Source organism: Saccostrea cucullata, unplaced genomic scaffold (assembly GCF_032062105.1).
Source record: "Saccostrea cucullata isolate Sc308-1 unplaced genomic scaffold, CSIRO_AGI_Scuc_v1 ctg537, whole genome shotgun sequence".
Lineage (NCBI taxonomy): Eukaryota > Metazoa > Mollusca > Bivalvia > Ostreida > Ostreidae > Saccostrea > Saccostrea cuccullata.
The window spans coordinates 110,271-127,381 of record NW_026927328.1 but is presented as its reverse complement, the minus strand read 5'-3'; the positions used below and the strand labels follow the sequence as shown (position 1 = coordinate 127,381).

The window sequence follows — 17,111 nt, the reverse complement described above, 5'->3', positions numbered from 1 at the left end:
GTTGAAAATTGACACTGTATGCAAAATACCCGGTGGAGATTTTATTGTACAATGTGTTTCATTGTTCTTTGATAGAAACACATTGTTCCTCGATAGAGTTTAAAACCATACATTTTAAAAGTATTTTTTGCATTAAAAAATGATAAGTCTTTTTCATGAAAATGATAAACTCATTTTAATTCAATGAAAATTTTGATTAGGTGCTGTAGGGAAGGGAAATTATATAAAAAGAGAACATTTTGCTATTTACAGGGCAGGGACTCGTGGAGGTAATAATGGTGTGTATGCTAGAAGTGAGGCAGAGCTGGAGCAGATTATGGACGGGCTACATGAACAGGAGGTCAGATATTACAAATATACAATACTAACTTGTTTTATGATGTGAGGAAAATTATTACAGGTGTTTTTGTAACTGGTGATTGCTTATGATAGGAGGTACATCCACATGTATAAAAATGAAATGCATTTGAGAAACTGAAATGTTTCTAAAATAAAAAAAAAATGAATTTAGTCTGTTAAGCGATAACACTAAATATAAATTTCATACAGCTACATGTATATTCATGATATTTTTCTAGGAAGAGGATAAGAAGATGAGGAGTTATGCTGTTGTGCCCCCTATGATGTTGGATGCTCGACAACGTAAACTGCGGTACATAAACAACAATGGCCGAGTAGATGACCCAATGGCAGAGTACGAAGAAGGGAAGTTTATCAATGTCTGGACAGCGCAGGAGAAGAACATCTTCAAGGAAAAGTATCTACAGCATCCCAAGAATTTCTCCTACATATCCCAGTTCCTAGAGAGAAAGGTAAGCAGAAAATGTTCTTTACTGGTAATCATCACAGAATCAGTTTAGACATGTAAACATCTCAGTATAATTTTTTGTTTGGACATCTGAATTGTATTTGGATATCTTTGAAGATCTAGTTTCTTAATTAATTGTGATATATTCGTAGAGTGTTGCGGACTGTGTGCAGTATTACTACCAGACCAAGAAAACTGAAAACTACAAAAGTCTCCTGCGTAAACAGACTGTTAGGAAACAAAAGTGGAAGAAACCTCAGGTAAGAACAAGAACCAGATCAAATGTATTCTTGTTCCTTTACCACATCATCAAATGCCTTTGAAGAAAATTGATTTTAAAAATTACATGTAAATGTTAAAAAAAAATAAAATTACTGTTTTAAGTCTAAAAGCATATAGTTACCATGTACATTATACAGAAATTATAATAAATAAAAGATTTTCAAAGGTTCTCGAAAGTTTCAATGTACATGTAACTATCTGAGATGGTGTGAATAAATACACTACAGGTACATTTACCATGCTTATTAATTTTTTCCTTAGCAAACAGCCACCCGCCCCCAGGAAGACGGGAACAAGGATCGGCCCGGGGAGGGGGAGGATGAGGTGGTTTCGTCCGCCACCTCAGAGCAGCAGGTGGAGCCCTCAGACAGCTGTGCTCCAGCCTCCTCCTCAAGTGAGGCAGATATCAAGATCAAAGAGGAGGAGTTCTCCTCAGATGACAATGAGGCAATGCCAGCGGTCACTGCAGGGGGAGAAGGGGATGGTCAGTGTATAGTATAAATTAGAATGATTGTCCAATTCAAGTAACGTGCATCTTCATAAGATTCATCTTGTTGCAAACTTGCTGTCAGCTACTGCATTTGCTATGTAATCTGTCCGTATTACATACATGTATCATCAGATTTAACATTTCAAGAACTTTTGTTAGAAAAATACATTTTTTGTATAATAGAATCTTTTGAATTTTTACATTGTAGGTGGTGCCCATAATTGTGCCATTTGTGATATGCTATTGGAGCACTATGGTCTGAGTCGACCTTTGACCCAGAGTAACTGTGACCTTTATGGTATGAAGGAAGAGAATCTCAAACCTGAAATGAGAGTCTGCAGCAGTTGTCGCTGTAAATCAGTGCGCCGCAGATACACACAGTAAGATAAAAATAGTGACGTTTGATCCATACAGCAACTGTTGAAAACTTAAGGTCAAGATCTAGTAAATAACTTGAGACTAATTTTTTGGTGCTAGATCCATTATGACGTCATAATCAATTTCAACTTTCTTTTTCCCGTATTTTACGGCTTTAGCAGAATTATGTAGAAAATAGGGTATTTTCATGTCATTCAATTTGAAATCATATGAAAAGTAAACCGGATACCTATATTAAATTTGATATTGATTTAAAGAAGAGGCCATGAACATACTAATTGCTGTTTTCTGAAAGACTGTAGGCAATCTGGATACATCTCTTTTGCCGAATACGAAAAAAACTCCCATTTTCATGACTGGTTTTCTTAATTTTTCATTAAAAATGACATTTTAAAATACAGTTTTTCATCTTGTTTATCTTCAAATTATGCCCCGAAACACCTTATTTGACTAAGCTAAAGTTGTAAAGCATCAGTGAAGGAATTTATTTCTCAAGTTTGATAAATCTGTAGACATCTTTCATTTACTAGATCTTGACCTTAATAGTTATTTTTTGCTGAAAATTTTACTGCATGTTATTTTACCTTTTCTGTAATTGTAAGTATAAGTTGGACTGGATTGTAGATGCCCTGTTCCTTCATGTAAAACACCAAAGAGAAAAGTCAAGCGTCTAAGACCCCTGCCCCCTAAATGGTCTGAGATGACGGCAGAGGCCAAGGAACCAGTCATAAAAGAACTACGTAAGTGTATTACCAGTCCAGAATTTATGTTTCATTTATATGTGCAGAATAATCATTTTAACTGTTCATTCTATCTCTAGAACTTACTGATGATATCACAAAGTGCTGCTCAGCTTGCTTTAATCGGATAGCAAGGAAACTGGGAACCAGCACAGTGCCTGGGGACCAGAATTCACAAATGGCCCCTGAAACAACAGAAGCCACAGGTATTTATGTCTGCCATGTAGAAACATTAATAATCTATGAAATATCACATTAGATATTTATTAAAAAAAATCATGCAATGAATTGATCTTAATAACAGAGAGTGTAGAAACATCACGTTGGACAGAAGAGGAGATGGAAATAGCTAAGCAAGGTCAGTCTGTACCAAAATTATAATTATGTGTACCGTATATACTCGCCTATACATGTAACTCGTTCCGCCTGTAAGTCGGTTGTATTTTTGCAGCTTATATTTAAGGGATTTACCTCCTAAAATACCAGTCTTTTTTATAACTCGCCTATAAGTCAGACATAGAGTTTTGGACCAAGGTTAAACTCCCAAAAATCTGACTTACCGGCATAGGCAAGTTTATACAGAAAATATTATGTAGGAAAGATCAAATGTACTGGAGGCAATAACTATTCTCATGTAATGACTAAAGTACACAAGTACCTTATTTCTGTTACAAAAGATCTTGTGTTACATATTTTGTGTTACATATACAGTGTATGTATAAATGTAATATTCTCACGTATTGAGTCATTAATGGTGTTATTTCCTCCTTAAGGTCTGAGAAATCATGGCAGAGATTGGGTAGCCATTGCCAGTATGGTGCCAACAAAGACGGAAGCTCAGTGTAAAAACTTCTACTTCAACTACAAGAAAAAGCTTAATCTAGAACAAATTGTACAGGAACATGCCAAAGAAAAGGTAAAATAATTTAGATCATTGGATTGTTGTTTTCTATACATGTATAAAAAAAAGTATTTTACAGAATTATTTGTATTTTACCGAATATAATTCACATTTGAAGATGATGAATGAACAGATCAAATTAATTTAACTGGCTTTTTCAATATATTTTAACTTTCAAAATTTATAAGTACCAAGGGGTACAAAAATTATGAAAAAGTTTTTCAAATATTGGCAGAAAGATAACAACATGGGTTTCATTTCTATAAAACCCTAAACCTTTGTGTTCATTATACTGTAGACGTACTTTTTTTCCACGGGGTCATAATTCTGCGGAATCTTAATTTCTGTTTAATCCGCGGGTAGAAAATTATGCGGATTTTCTAGAGCTGTCATTATATGCCTTACATTTATATTAAGTATGCATGAACAAATTTCCGCGGATTATTTGTGACCGCGTACATAGCATAAATTAATACCACACGGAAAAAATAACTTGTACAGTATTTAAAGAATCGATGACTTGTTGACATATTTTTGTTATATTTTACATGAGCTGTTACTTAACTTGTGACCTTTGTTGAACTTTTATTATCATATCCAACAGGTTCTCAACTCTCAGGAGGTAGACAAGAGGACCACTTCTATTTGTGAGAGCATTGCGTCCACGGTGACTGCCCCCTCTGATGTGGAGGACATGTCCTCAGGGATGGAGGACAATGATGAGGACAATGACTCAGACACCACCAGTGCTCCTAGCCCCTCGGCACAGAGGATTGAGGAAGGTAAGGAAATAGCAATGACTCAGACACCACCAGTGCTCCTAGCCCCTTGGCACAGAGGATAGGGGAAGGTAAGGAAATAGATAGTGCTCCTAGCCCCTCGACACAGAGGATAGAGGAAGGTAGGGAAATAGCAATGACTCAGACACCACCAGTGCTCCTAGCCCTTCATCACAGAGGATAGAGGATAGAGGAAGGTAAGGAAATAGATAGTGCTCCTAGCCCCTCAGTACAGAGGATAGAGGAAGGTAGGGAAATAGATAGTGCTCCTAGCCCCTCGGCACAGAGGATAGAGGAAGGTAAGGATAAAGCTAGGATTTTAAAAATACAGTGGAAACTTTGAAAACTGATATGTCAAATCAAAAAGTTTGGAAGTATTTTTCTTGGTCTTATCCAGTTTGAGATAATAAGGTATGATTCTATAAAGAATCCTTGAAACAAACACATAAGATTTATGTTCTTCAAAATTTTGCATGTACACTGTAAATCTGTTTAAATGTTTTATATTTCATTTGAAAATTTCTTCAGTTGAATACTAACTGCAAAGTAAATTTGAATTTTCTATTATTACTGAGAAAAACTGATATATTTTAAGGATATTTAAAAAACACATTATTTTTCATAGTTACCATGAAAGAGGACAAGCAGGAGGGGAACACAGGGACCGAATTATCTTCTAACTTCCAGGGTCCCACCACAATGGGTCTCCCTCAGAATCTGACCGCTAACAAGCCCCTGAGTGCCTCCCAGGGCAGCCTGAGGAGTGTGGATAACGACAGTAGTGCTACCATGAGTGCTGACGAAGCCCCTCCTCCAGGGGGTCAGCCCCCCAGGGAACCACAGAGTATGTCCAGTCTTTTCTTATATGGTTGATTTATACTTTATCTTCATGAACACACAAAGTTAACCTGTTTCGCATGTTATGAAATTAAAGAGAAAAAACATTGTAGATAAAGTTGAAACTAATCAAAGCTCATTTTCTATAATATATGTACATTGAGATTATATTGTAAATATGACAATTATTAATCCTTAGATGAGCCAAGAGACACATTTAGCCCTAGAACTTCAGGAATACCTGCCTCAAAACTGCCTATCCAGCAGCAGAACACTGGGGGCTTCCCTCATCAGCCCTCCCCAACAGGTCCAACACACATGCAGCCTTCTCCAACAACCCAGACTCACCTACAGCAGATGATGCAAGGGGCCCAGTTAGGGGTGCCCACTCAGCCCAGACCTTCCACAAGCCCAGGATTACCAATGAGAGGTGGGCCACTTCCTCATCCATCAGCTGTCCGACAGAGCCCAGTGCCCGGTAGAGTGGCTTCCAGTCCAGCTCTGGAGGTCGATCACGGTCACCCATCTCGCCCGTCCAGTCGAGATGTAAGAGAAGTCCAGCCAGTCATGGGACAGGCAGGGAACCCAGCAGTGTTAGATTATTCAGGCAGACAGCCACCCCAGGGTCAGCAGGGAAGAAACAGCATGTATAATATTATGTATCAGGGGGAGAACGCTCAACACAGACCCTCCAGTGCCATGTCAGAGCCAGGATTTGTCAACCAGGGCCACCTCAGCAGAAGTATGTCACCAGTTGTAACCGGTAACAAAAGTAACCTGAGCCAGAATGATGCCAAGCGTATGTCTTGTGTGAGGGATCTCATCCACTCTGCTATTGAGAGAAATTTGGTCCAGCCTGATCGCCCTGTTGAGAGACCTCAAGAAAAACGTAATTATTTCCTACCTATTCTTTTTGGAAGTGCTTAACAAAATTTTCCATGTAAATACAAAATTTTATTCTCAATGAAAAATTAGAGTGAAATTTAGTGAAAAATTTAACTATATTTGTACAAAAAAATTGTGAATGGCATTTATTGAATAATGGTTTGACTTGCATTTATTTATTGCATCAAATAATTTTAGGTCCTGCCTCCTCAGAGCCAATATACAGAGGTCAGCCCATGGTTCCAGGTGCTGGTCAATACAATGTCCAGGATCTCCGTAAAGAGAAGCCTGATTATGGTGGACGCCATTCTGCTTCTCCTTATCACATGCCACCAGGCAGAATGGAGAGAGAACCCCCAGACAGCAGAGACAGAGGAGGGGATCTCCCCCAAGATCTCTCTAAAGCTCCTTCTGGCTACAGGGGAAATCCCCGTGATTTTGGTAGCCAGCCCCAGTATGAGTACAGAAGACCTGCTGAGGACCCCCTGCCCAGATCTTCAGGACCACCACCTGCCCACTCTCAGAAACCCACTGGATATTTTCATAGTGAGGCACTGCCATTGACTAATAGACCTCCATCTGTGGAACAGAAATCTCCTCAGCCGTACCTTCATGACAGGCAAGCTGTTTCTCCAGCTATCAGCCGACACATCCCACCAAGCACTTCCCCTTTCACAGGAATGCCCCCCAATATGGACCCACATGCTCGTGGACAGCCCCGCCAGGCCATTCCACCACCCCCTCCATTGATAAATAGCAAAGGACCATCTCCAAAGCTGAATACAAAATCTCCCCCATCAACAGGTCATCCTTCTATGTTGGTGCCTGGTTCTGTCATGCATTCAGGCTCTGGATCAATTACACAAGGTACACCTGTAAGGACAGTTGCTCAGAGCATTAATCCAAGTCAGTTGGCCAATATGGCACAGCGACAAGAGGCAATCCACAGGCAGCAGAATTTACAAGGCCAGCCAAGGATGCCCAGTGGATCAATAACCAGTGGTACTCCTGTGAATAGAGAGATGGGGATTCGAGGTGCCCCTGGAAGCATGGAGGGACCTAGGATGCAAATGCAGTGGGAGCAGCAGCAAAGAATGATGATGGAACAGCAGATGATAAGGCCTCCACAGCAGTATCCACAGCCAGGGATGCCTTTTCATTATCAGCCAGAGAACAGCACCAGACAGACTATAAGATGTGATTTTGAAACTTCTCGGCAGATGGGTGGACCTCACAGGAAACAGGAAAGTCAGCCCTCACCGAGAGGCAAAGAGACAAAGCCAGGCCCATACCCAGGATCTTTAATGCCGGGATACACACAGACAAGCCAGGGACTGATCTATCTTCAACCTGGACAGATGCCCATGCAGCCTGATAGGAGGTTGTCACCTCATCCATCCCATAATGCACCACCACATGAGGAGAAACCTAGTGGTTGGCCCAAACAAGGAATGCCTGGTCCAGGCCAAGTTCCACATGACCGACCAAGTATAACCCATGGCACAGGACGCCCTAGTGTGATTACGGCCAATGAAAGACCAGACTACCCAGGGGAGGGTATGCGGGGAACTCAAGGTGCACATTCACCAAGATACGATCCACTTTTACGTCAGCAGCAGCAACAACCAAGGTCCAGCATACCGGCTACCACTTTAGCAGCTCAGCAACAGGAGTACAACAGAAGACAAATGCAGGAGAGGCAGGAGCAACAAGAGAGGGAGAACGCCAACAAAAACAAGGCATTTAATCTGGAGGAGCAGATCAGGCGGGAAATAATGGAGTCCCCAAAACAAGATGACAGAGGTTTTAAAAGTGACACAGAGTCCAACAAAAGCTCCTCAAACAGATCCTCTCCAGGATTCAGGAATACTACCAGTAACATCCAAACTCCAGCGGAATTCTTTAAAGTGTTTGCTCAGGACCCAAGTGGAACAAATCGCTCTGGAAGTGAGAGACAAGCTTCCTTAACTGCCGCAAACTTAATTGATGCTATTATCATCCACCAGATTAACAATTCAACTGAGGAAACTGCCACCACCAAGCCTGAGGCATCCTCTGTGGTATCCTCTATGCCCCGCCCAAAACAGGAGCCACCAGATTCAGCACCACAGCCAGTACCACACTCCACTCCTCCAGACCAGAAGTCACCACCGGCCATGCATGGCAAGAAACGCTGGGTCCACGAGTCCCAGCAGAGACCAGTACAGTCCTCTCCAATGCCAAGCACACCACAGGTATACATTATAAACCAAATTCAAGCTCTTGTGTTTTTATGTGTTTTTTTGAGATATAAGTGTATAGAACCTATAGTAAGTTTTCTAGGTTATATGGTCTGTAAAATTGTATAGACATAAATGTGGGCAGCATTTTAAAAATAAATGTGCTAATAGTTGTGCAAGGATTGCAAAACAATCTTGCTGCTGGTATTTGGTAGAAAAGAATATTGAAAAGATTTTATATGTTTGTCTTGTTTTCTCATCAGAGTGGATCAGGACAAGTGTCTGATAGCGAGAACAGTCCAACCACATCCAGTATGGAGGCTAGGACCCCCAAATCTGAGGGCCCTGGTGGGGAACAGAAAAGTAGCATGACCCTAGGGGAACACATCACCTCCATCATAATGATGGATTACGGTAATACCAAACCGTCTGCCAAAGCCAATGTTCTGAGTCAGATTAACGGGAGTCCAGAGGATTCTCGTAAGTATTCCCCAGAGTTGAGTTTATCATAGGTTAAAGAACAGTGGATAAATGCCTGTCTTGTGCGTATGTAATTGTAATTTTACTGATAGCACAAAATACCTATTATTACACAATTGGCCCACAATGTACCTGTGTGATATTATCATATTATTTTGCAGGATTCATATCTGCATAAATAATCTAAGTTATGGAGAACATTTTATTTTTAAAAGATGCTAAAGCTGTTAAAGCTGCTAAAGCTGTTACATGAAATATACTACAAGATATTCTTGATTTTATGCCATAGTTTCGGACAGATAACCTTTATCTTAATGGCTGCAGACTCAGAAAACCAATTTAATATGTCAGTGTTTTAACTTGAGGACTGCCTATCAAAAGTATATTTTCGACAATCTTGTAGCACCAGTGAGTAAATCGGGCACCCCAGTCAGTGCTATTCCAGATCAGTCGTCCCCTGGGAAACCCCTGACCTCCCAGGGTCAGACGGACGGGGTGTCACAGTCCACCGACTCTCGACCCCGGAGCTTCTCTACCGGGGCCACTACTCACCCAGGGTTTGTGCCATCAGTTCACGGACACAAGTGGAAGAAAGCCCACATGCATGTAAGTTTTACTGAGTTCTGTTCATAATTAGGCCCTAACTTTTTTGCACGGCAAATTAATAATGTTTGGCAAAGTTTGGTTTTTTTTGATAGATAATTAAATGACATATACACAGTATTAAACAATTATATACCCTTTATTCATTTTAAAGATAGCAATTTAAAATTTTGGAATAAGAGGGGTAACATATTTTGAAGAAATTTAGTAACTACAAAGTAAACAAAATCATGAGACCATGATTTTTCACTTTTCAAATTCTGTTTTTAGCAGGAAGCAGTAGGATCTCGGAGTTCCTCCTCTGGTTCTGGAGAGATGTACCCAGACAGTATGACTCCACACCCTGGTGAGGGGGACCGTAGTCACCACCCCGACCAGTCACGCTCCCCTCATATCACCAGTGGCACCGAGCCGGTCTCCCCGCCCGGTGGGTCTTCTGTTAGATTTAAAATGTAGCTGTTTTGGAATTTTAGTAAGATGGAGAATCATTCATGTTGCAAAAAGATAGGTCTTGCATGTACATGTTGTTTCAGCAGCTTTTCTCTCTGAAAAGAATGTGTAACAAGTAGGAAGACTTTTTTCTATTTGTCAGTATTCAGATGTAACCTGTCTCTCTGTTGTTTTGTATCCAGTAATTGGTACTTGCAAATTCAAACTGAACATTCCTATGAAATAAAATTCTTTCTAAAAGAAATTATAAAATTTCTTTTCTAACAAATTAGAATTTATAAAGAATAAGTAAAAAACAGATTTATAAATGCTTAATAATTGTTATGTGAATACATGTTCAGACTAGTACACTGTTGACTGTGTTGCATGCTTGTTATTGTATTTGTGTCGTTTTGCTCCTTTAGGAGCCCCAGAAAGTAGTGAGGCACTGCCTGCCAAGACTTCTCCCCCTCCCTCACCTCGCTCTCGATCTGGTTCACTGAATATCTCTTCAACTGTAGCCGCCAATCACCAGCATATCTCCAGTCTATTATCTAGACCAAACACTGCTGGTATGTCTAAAGAATTACTCAAAACAAGGTACCATCAAGACTATTTTTAGCTTCATTATGAAAGAACATTAGTTGTAGAAAGAGTTCTACTAGCAATCATTTCAGAAAATACCAGATTTTTTTTCTTTGACTTTAAAATTTTTAACTCTACGATTATATTGAATTGCAGTTATAATGAAGTTAAATTGTCCGTTCCTTGCACTTCGTTATAAGCAAGTTTTACTGTACATGTCTTAACAATATTTTAGTTTTGCTTCTCATGTATTCGTTTTGTTATGGATAAAGTCTTTTTGGTACCTAGTTTTCTTGATTCTGACAAAAATGCTTTTGATAATATTTTTGTCTTTACTTGCATGTATCTTCTTGACTGTAATAATTTATTTTCAATTTCTTCATAAATAGAAAACTAGCCAAGGCTTATATGCCTATGTGTATAAAATAATCACTTTTGTGATGTGCGGTCCTTTTTTTGGCCATTCCTCTTTATTATGTCAGAGTGATCCTTTCCTATTTTAAACTTTTGTCAGAATCGTTATCCAGAAAAAATTCTAAGAGTTCACTGCAATAGAAAACGTTTTATAAATTGCCTTCAGAGGGATGTGAAAATGCATACTTTTCATGTTTACGTTTATAATGTACATGTAAATGTTCATTTAACTTTAGTCTTATGTAACTTATGTAAGCAGTTGTGGATAGTTGTAGTATGTGTTTGTGTTACATTGAAGAAGATGCCAGCATTGCAAATTGCTACTGTCAGAGCCACAGAGTTTTGCAAACACATCTATAAATATAGAATTAAAATAATAACAGAAAAGCACACATAAAGTGAATTATTTCTAAAAGTTTGTATGCATTTACCAGCATGATATATATTCAAGTAATTTCATATTCACCTACATTAAAAATCTTATGAAATGCTGTATTCATATTTTACAGGTGGTCATCAAGCTGAATGTTCTGTGTCCTCCCCTCAAGTTTCTGAAGTGGCCTCTAGCTCTAAGCCTGACAACAGCCAGCTAGGAAACTTGTCACCTCTAGATTATGTTAAGAACAAGATCGCAGAGGTTCTACGGGATGAGTATGATACCAAATCACAGGCTGGGGTATCTTCTATGCATCAGAGGAGCCACCAGCAGAAAATGGCACAGCCAGGGATGAGTCATCTACAGAGCTCTACAAACACAGGGATGAATCGTTCTATGTCTCCCATGGCAGGTGGTCACCACCAACAGCAACCTGAGCCGGAGTCTACTCAGCAAAGAGGCTGGGAGAATCAGCAGAGAGAGATGCACTCTCAGCAACATGGAGACAACCAAGCAACATCACAGCAACATCAGCATGAAATCTTTCCATCAAGTACCTCTTCCTCAAGTGAGCAGCATCAGTATCAGGACCCCATCAGCAAACATCTCAGCTCTAGTGATGAAGTCAGTGATAGCTCCAGCACATCCTCTCAACCTGTCTCTCAAATGTCTGCTGCACATGCTAAGAAACGCATGTTTGCTCGGGGAAGAGTCAAGTATGGAGCAGATGATGCACAGAGCAAATATTCTCAGCAGAAATCGACCCCAACTTCTATGTCAGAAGTTCAGAGAGCATCAACAACAACAGACAAGAAGGGACCTAGATCAGAGTACGACTTCCCAGATAGTCCAGATGATGATCCAGTGGTGAAAGGAAGCTATATGGCTCTGTCAAGCACAACCAGAAGTCCTCGTAGAGGAATTGTAGATAGTTCTGATAACCGTTCTTCAGACCGTGGCAATGACTCACAAGTTCAAAGTTCAGACTCCAGATTTGGAATGGACCATGGAGAGGCACAGAGTTCAGAGGCTCAGTCATACATAAGACCAGAGCAAAATATTGACAGTCGCTTCATAAGGAAGTCCTCAAAACATGATACCTCAGAGGTGGACGAAAGTTCTAATGTGTCCCATCCCAGTATAGACAGCACTCACTCCGACAGAATGATCATTGATGAATCTGTAGGTGCCATTGACAGCTCCTCTGCAGCAGACGTGACCTCCGCATCACCTCAGCGAGATAGGTCAAAGTCCTCAAGGTCATCTAAAGACAGTGAGAACAGTCCACGCAGTAGTACCGACATCCAGGATGGGGGAGAACGCCTGTCCCAAAGTCGCACCCCCGACAGCGCTGTAGGCTCATTCACACATAGATCTAGGTCACCAAGGGGAGGGGATTCTCATTTTCCTGTTCTTGATACAACCACTCACCCTCACTCCAGTTCAGAGATGCCAACCTCAGCTGGATCTAACATCCCCACCAGTACTACTGCTGCTTCAATGCCATCTCCCTACTCCGCGAGCGGTCAGCAGGTGGGGTCCTCAGGGGATGGGGAACATGGATTTCAGCAGAGGAACCACGAACCAGCTCTCCTTCTGTCATCACAATATGAAACCCTGTCTGATGATGACTGAAGGTCACCATTGTAATGAATGATGAAGAAAACAAACAAAATATTCAAGGACACCATATGTAAAAGTCGTGTTCATCTTTATTCCATCCCCTCTAGGACATTTGGGCTAGATTTCATGGTTAAAGTTCACATTATTTCCCTGCATTTGGTTTCTATTCCGTCAGGATTAGTGCTCCATGCTTTACTTGTTACATTTATTGTATAGAGTGTCCTTTGTGTCTGTGATGACTTTATTTAGACTAGATGTCATACATCTGTTGTAGTTTTGAAATATTTTATCGTAGTTTAAGAACCACACAGCCACAAATTTCATGGAATGTGTGCTATGTCTGTTGTATTTTAGTGTGTTAGAACATTAGTTTGTATCAAAAGAAATCATACAAGCAAAAAGGTCAAGTGAAGTTACATTAACTTAAAGTTATGGTATTTAGATTTGTGTTTGTATGGATATTGTGGGAGTACATGTATTACATGCAAATAACTGAGTAAGAAAATACTGCATTTAGAAGTAATTTTGTTAGATGTATGGGGGTGGGTGTTTCCGTTTTTTTTTTTTTTTTTTTTTTGAGAAACAATTTGTTTATATGTAGTTGTATCAAAAAGTAAATGAAATCTCTGATCTTGAATAGTAATGTGTGTGTTGTTGGCATGCTCACATGTTTACATGCATATTTTGTTCATAGGTACCTGTTCCATTGTCAAAAATGTGTGTTTTTATTATCCTGTGTATAAATATACATTTAAAACAGTCAGTCTGTGTTTAAAAAATGTTAAACAAGGCAAAAGAAAGAGATGTTTATTTATTCAAAGAAGTTATTTTATAAAACTCAATTGTAGTTAAATTTAAAACATTATAGTATTTGTAATCTCTATTTACAATCTTTTAAAAATGAACACTCAAAATGATATACATGTATTACCTAAAATCTTTTACAATGTTTGCTTAAATAAAAATTACTGAAAAGAATATGGTTTTGAAGTTAGATATTTGAAAGTTAGTTTCTGCAAAGATAAGCTTAAACTGTACCAACTTATCTGATATCATGTCATTGCTTTGAATGATAGCTTTCATTATTTTAGCATAACTACAATGCACAGTACAAGCCCTATTTTAACCAGTCTTGCAGTGATTATACATATATATTTAGATGCATCCTCATGCTTTTTTTCTAAATCATAATGATTGGATGAGTGGCCATGGAGAGTTTGGGACATAAATCTGTGTGTGGACTAAACTTTCAGGGTTCTGTATTCACTGGTCATTGACTCACAGTGCTTCAAATTCGGCATTGGATCTAGAATATGAAAAAAAGTTACTTTGTCTTGAATAGCTTCTTTGAAACTTTAGCTAAAACACATTTTTTAATGAGGCCAAGGTCTAAAGAAAGGTCTAGGTCAAAAAGTGTTGATGCATTTGAAAAAAATGTGTATCAGCACATGGAGTTGAATGATACATGTTGAATAGTTTGCTAAAAAAGGCGATGTGTGGGGGAAAGACTGATATGACAAACGATATACGCCCCGGCCAATATTCGTGACAAGGCATAAAAATGGCATGATTTTTCCACCACAAAAAAAAGTATTGATAAAATGCATGCCAGGGACGTGCAACAGGAGTCGGTAACATACTACATTAAATTTAACGTAATCACTATAAGAAATATGGCGATTACGTAAAATCAAATATAGTATGTTACTGTTAGCGGCCCCTGTGGGACATACCATCGTTTTCGAAGGGGGCGCAAGAGAAACAGGAGGAAAATTGCTATTTTTATAATATAGGTTAAAAATTTATTACCAAAACAAGTGCCTGTGTTCTGTAGGTAGGTCCCAACCTCTTTCAGTACCTTAATTTTATTCATTCACTACTACATTACCCTAATTTCACTTATAATCATGTTTATTGCAACAAAAAGTGTGGAGCAGCCTTTTGAACAATGAACATTTATATAGTAAAATTTATGTTTTTGAAAAAAAGTGTGAGATTCAGACCCCCACTCCCATGGCACGAGCCTGAATGCAAAACTATAATTGTACACACATGGATCAGCTACAGGGATGTCCAACTATTTATTTTCCTTAGTCGATTATTCTGTAAAATTATTCAACGATAGTGGAATATTCGGACCATTTTCTGAAAATAAAATTAGTATTAAAATTTCAAACTTCACTTGTACATGACATATTCATAACAACAAGAGGACCGTGGGCCACATCGTTACCAGAGTCACTTTGGTCACTTCTGGAGCAGACCCCTCCCCCTTTGTGACACCACTCTACATATATGTACCACCAAGGGGTCATGATATGGAAAATTTAGAATTTAAACAACCCATGATGCTTCCACATTTATATGTTTCTTCTTTTCTGGCCCCCTGTTTGCGAGGATTTTTTAAAGATCTTCCTACATATTTCAATGTAAGACTTGGATTCCCTGTTGGGGCCCCGCCCTACCCCTGCATGGGTGTCATAATTTGAACAATTAAAATTTTACACTTCCCAAAGATACTTCCACAAAAGCTTTTCTGGCCCAGTGGTTCTTGAGTAGAAGATTTTTCCTATATAATTCAATGCAAAACTCGGATTCCCTATCTGGTCCCTGCCTTATTCCGGAGGGTCATCAAATTTGAACAATTTAGAATCTACAGTACCTAGAATGCATCCACACAAGTTTCAGTTTTTCTAGCCCAGTGGTTTTTGAGAAGATTTTTTCTTGATTTTCTTGGTCTTTTCTTGATTATCTCTCCATGTAAGTAAACTTGGCCCTTCATTTTAAGAATTCAAACTACTTTTCACCCAAGGATGCTTTGTACCAAGTTTGGTTAGAATTAGGTTTAGGTTCTTGAGAAGAAGGGAGTGTGAAAAGTTTACCGATGGACAGACAAAGGACGATCAGAAAAGCTCACTCTAGCTTTCAGTTGATGTGAGCTAAAACCGTTTTTACCTGCATTTATTCAAAAAAGTTATTTTATCAAATGCTTCTATTGCACAGAGATGTTTACAGGCATGAACTAAATATAGACCGTAAATTATTCAGGGATCAGTTTTAAATACCGGTCGTTGAATTGTAGAATATAGCTGGCCAGATGGTGTGGTATAAGCAAAAAACTATCAATTTGAAAACAGGCTAGATAAATAATGGGAACACCACCTTTTCAAAGGGAAATGGGCGAATACTGCTTGAAAAGACTAGCGGAAACATATGTCAAGATAGAAAAGTTGCAGCATGCTATATAGAGTACCAAAAGGTGCTGCGGGCAGAATCAACATATAAAGTAATATTTTAATACTGTTTGTTCATTTGTTGATTGTCCCGGATATCAAAATGTCTTTACAAAACATGTATGTGTTTTGGTAATAATCATCAAACACACGTGTGTCACGGCTAGCCTACGATGTGTTCCCTGCATTTGAACATTCTTAAAATAACAAAATGTAATTGGTATGTACATGGTATGGGATCAATAAATTCAGATCAATGGATGAATAGAACAATTCAGAAAAGTGCTGCAAAATTTATTGCAAGAGGCCCATGGGTCACAGCGCTCACCTGAGTTTCTTTGGTCGTGCTATTTCTTAAAAAATTCACCAGACCCATCTTTGTAACTACATACATGTGGCCCCACCCTACCCCCGTGGGCCAGGATTTAAACAATTTAGAATCTATGCTTCCCCAGGATGCTTTCCTTATAAGTTTCAGCTTTTCTGTCCCCGTAGTTCTTGAGAAGAAGATCTTCAAAGATTTTTCAGGACTAAATATTTTAATATATTTCCATTTCTAATTGTTTTCTCTGTGAGTTGAATTCTTGATCATTTTACCAGCTGCAGATCTCGTGCGTCTGTCTTTGTGTCTGACGCTAAGGAGGCCTAATGCATGTAAATGTCGTGCGTCTGTCTTTGTGTTTGACACTAAGAAGGCCTAATCAGGCGCGGATCCATGAATTGAAGATAGAGGGGCCCCAAAATTGTTTAAATTAAGGGGGGTTTAAATACATTCATAATAGCGTAGACATATCGGGGGGGGGGGGGGGGTAAAGAAAGAGCATTAAGTCTTACTGGATATATGTTCTTATCATACAAATCAAAGCTTGACCCTGTATGTATTTGAGCTCTTTTGTTAACATACACATAGTGATTGGTGTTTTAAATGCGGCACGAAATTCGTTTATTGATCCTTAGGTAATTTAACTATCTATACAATGAATCGATATTGAAATTACAAAAAAAAAAATGCAATAAGGTCTTTTTAAAAAAGAAGAAATTCTTTAAAG

At 39.0% G+C, this 17,111-nt stretch overlaps 1 protein-coding gene across 5 annotated transcripts in view; it reads left to right on the top strand.

Annotated features, from left to right (window-relative positions):
- The window catches only part of LOC134274103 (nuclear receptor corepressor 2-like), a 46,503-nt gene extending 33,103 nt beyond the window's left edge, over positions 1–13,400 (top strand). For 3 of the 5 annotated variants that reach the window (XM_062756356.1, XM_062756354.1, XM_062756358.1), the window contains 18 exons: positions 253–340; positions 579–812; positions 961–1,068; positions 1,352–1,574; positions 1,789–1,960; positions 2,583–2,698; positions 2,779–2,904; positions 3,003–3,056; positions 3,472–3,614; positions 4,204–4,381; positions 5,004–5,222; positions 5,415–6,104; positions 6,299–8,334; positions 8,583–8,799; positions 9,203–9,405; positions 9,673–9,829; positions 10,257–10,403; positions 11,340–13,400. In XM_062756356.1, coding sequence (XP_062612340.1) covers positions 253–340; positions 579–812; positions 961–1,068; positions 1,352–1,574; positions 1,789–1,960; positions 2,583–2,698; positions 2,779–2,904; positions 3,003–3,056; positions 3,472–3,614; positions 4,204–4,381; positions 5,004–5,222; positions 5,415–6,104; positions 6,299–8,334; positions 8,583–8,799; positions 9,203–9,405; positions 9,673–9,829; positions 10,257–10,403; positions 11,340–12,841 — 6,613 coding nt within the window. In that variant the 3' untranslated portion in view covers positions 12,842–13,400. The remainder of the gene's footprint in view (positions 1–252; positions 341–578; positions 813–960; positions 1,069–1,351; positions 1,575–1,788; positions 1,961–2,582; positions 2,699–2,778; positions 2,905–3,002; positions 3,057–3,471; positions 3,615–4,203; positions 4,382–5,003; positions 5,223–5,414; positions 6,105–6,298; positions 8,335–8,582; positions 8,800–9,202; positions 9,406–9,672; positions 9,830–10,256; positions 10,404–11,339) is intronic. The other 2 variants (XM_062756355.1, XM_062756357.1) reach the window with 2 other exon arrangements.
- The last annotated feature ends 3,711 nt before the right edge of the window (positions 13,401–17,111 follow it).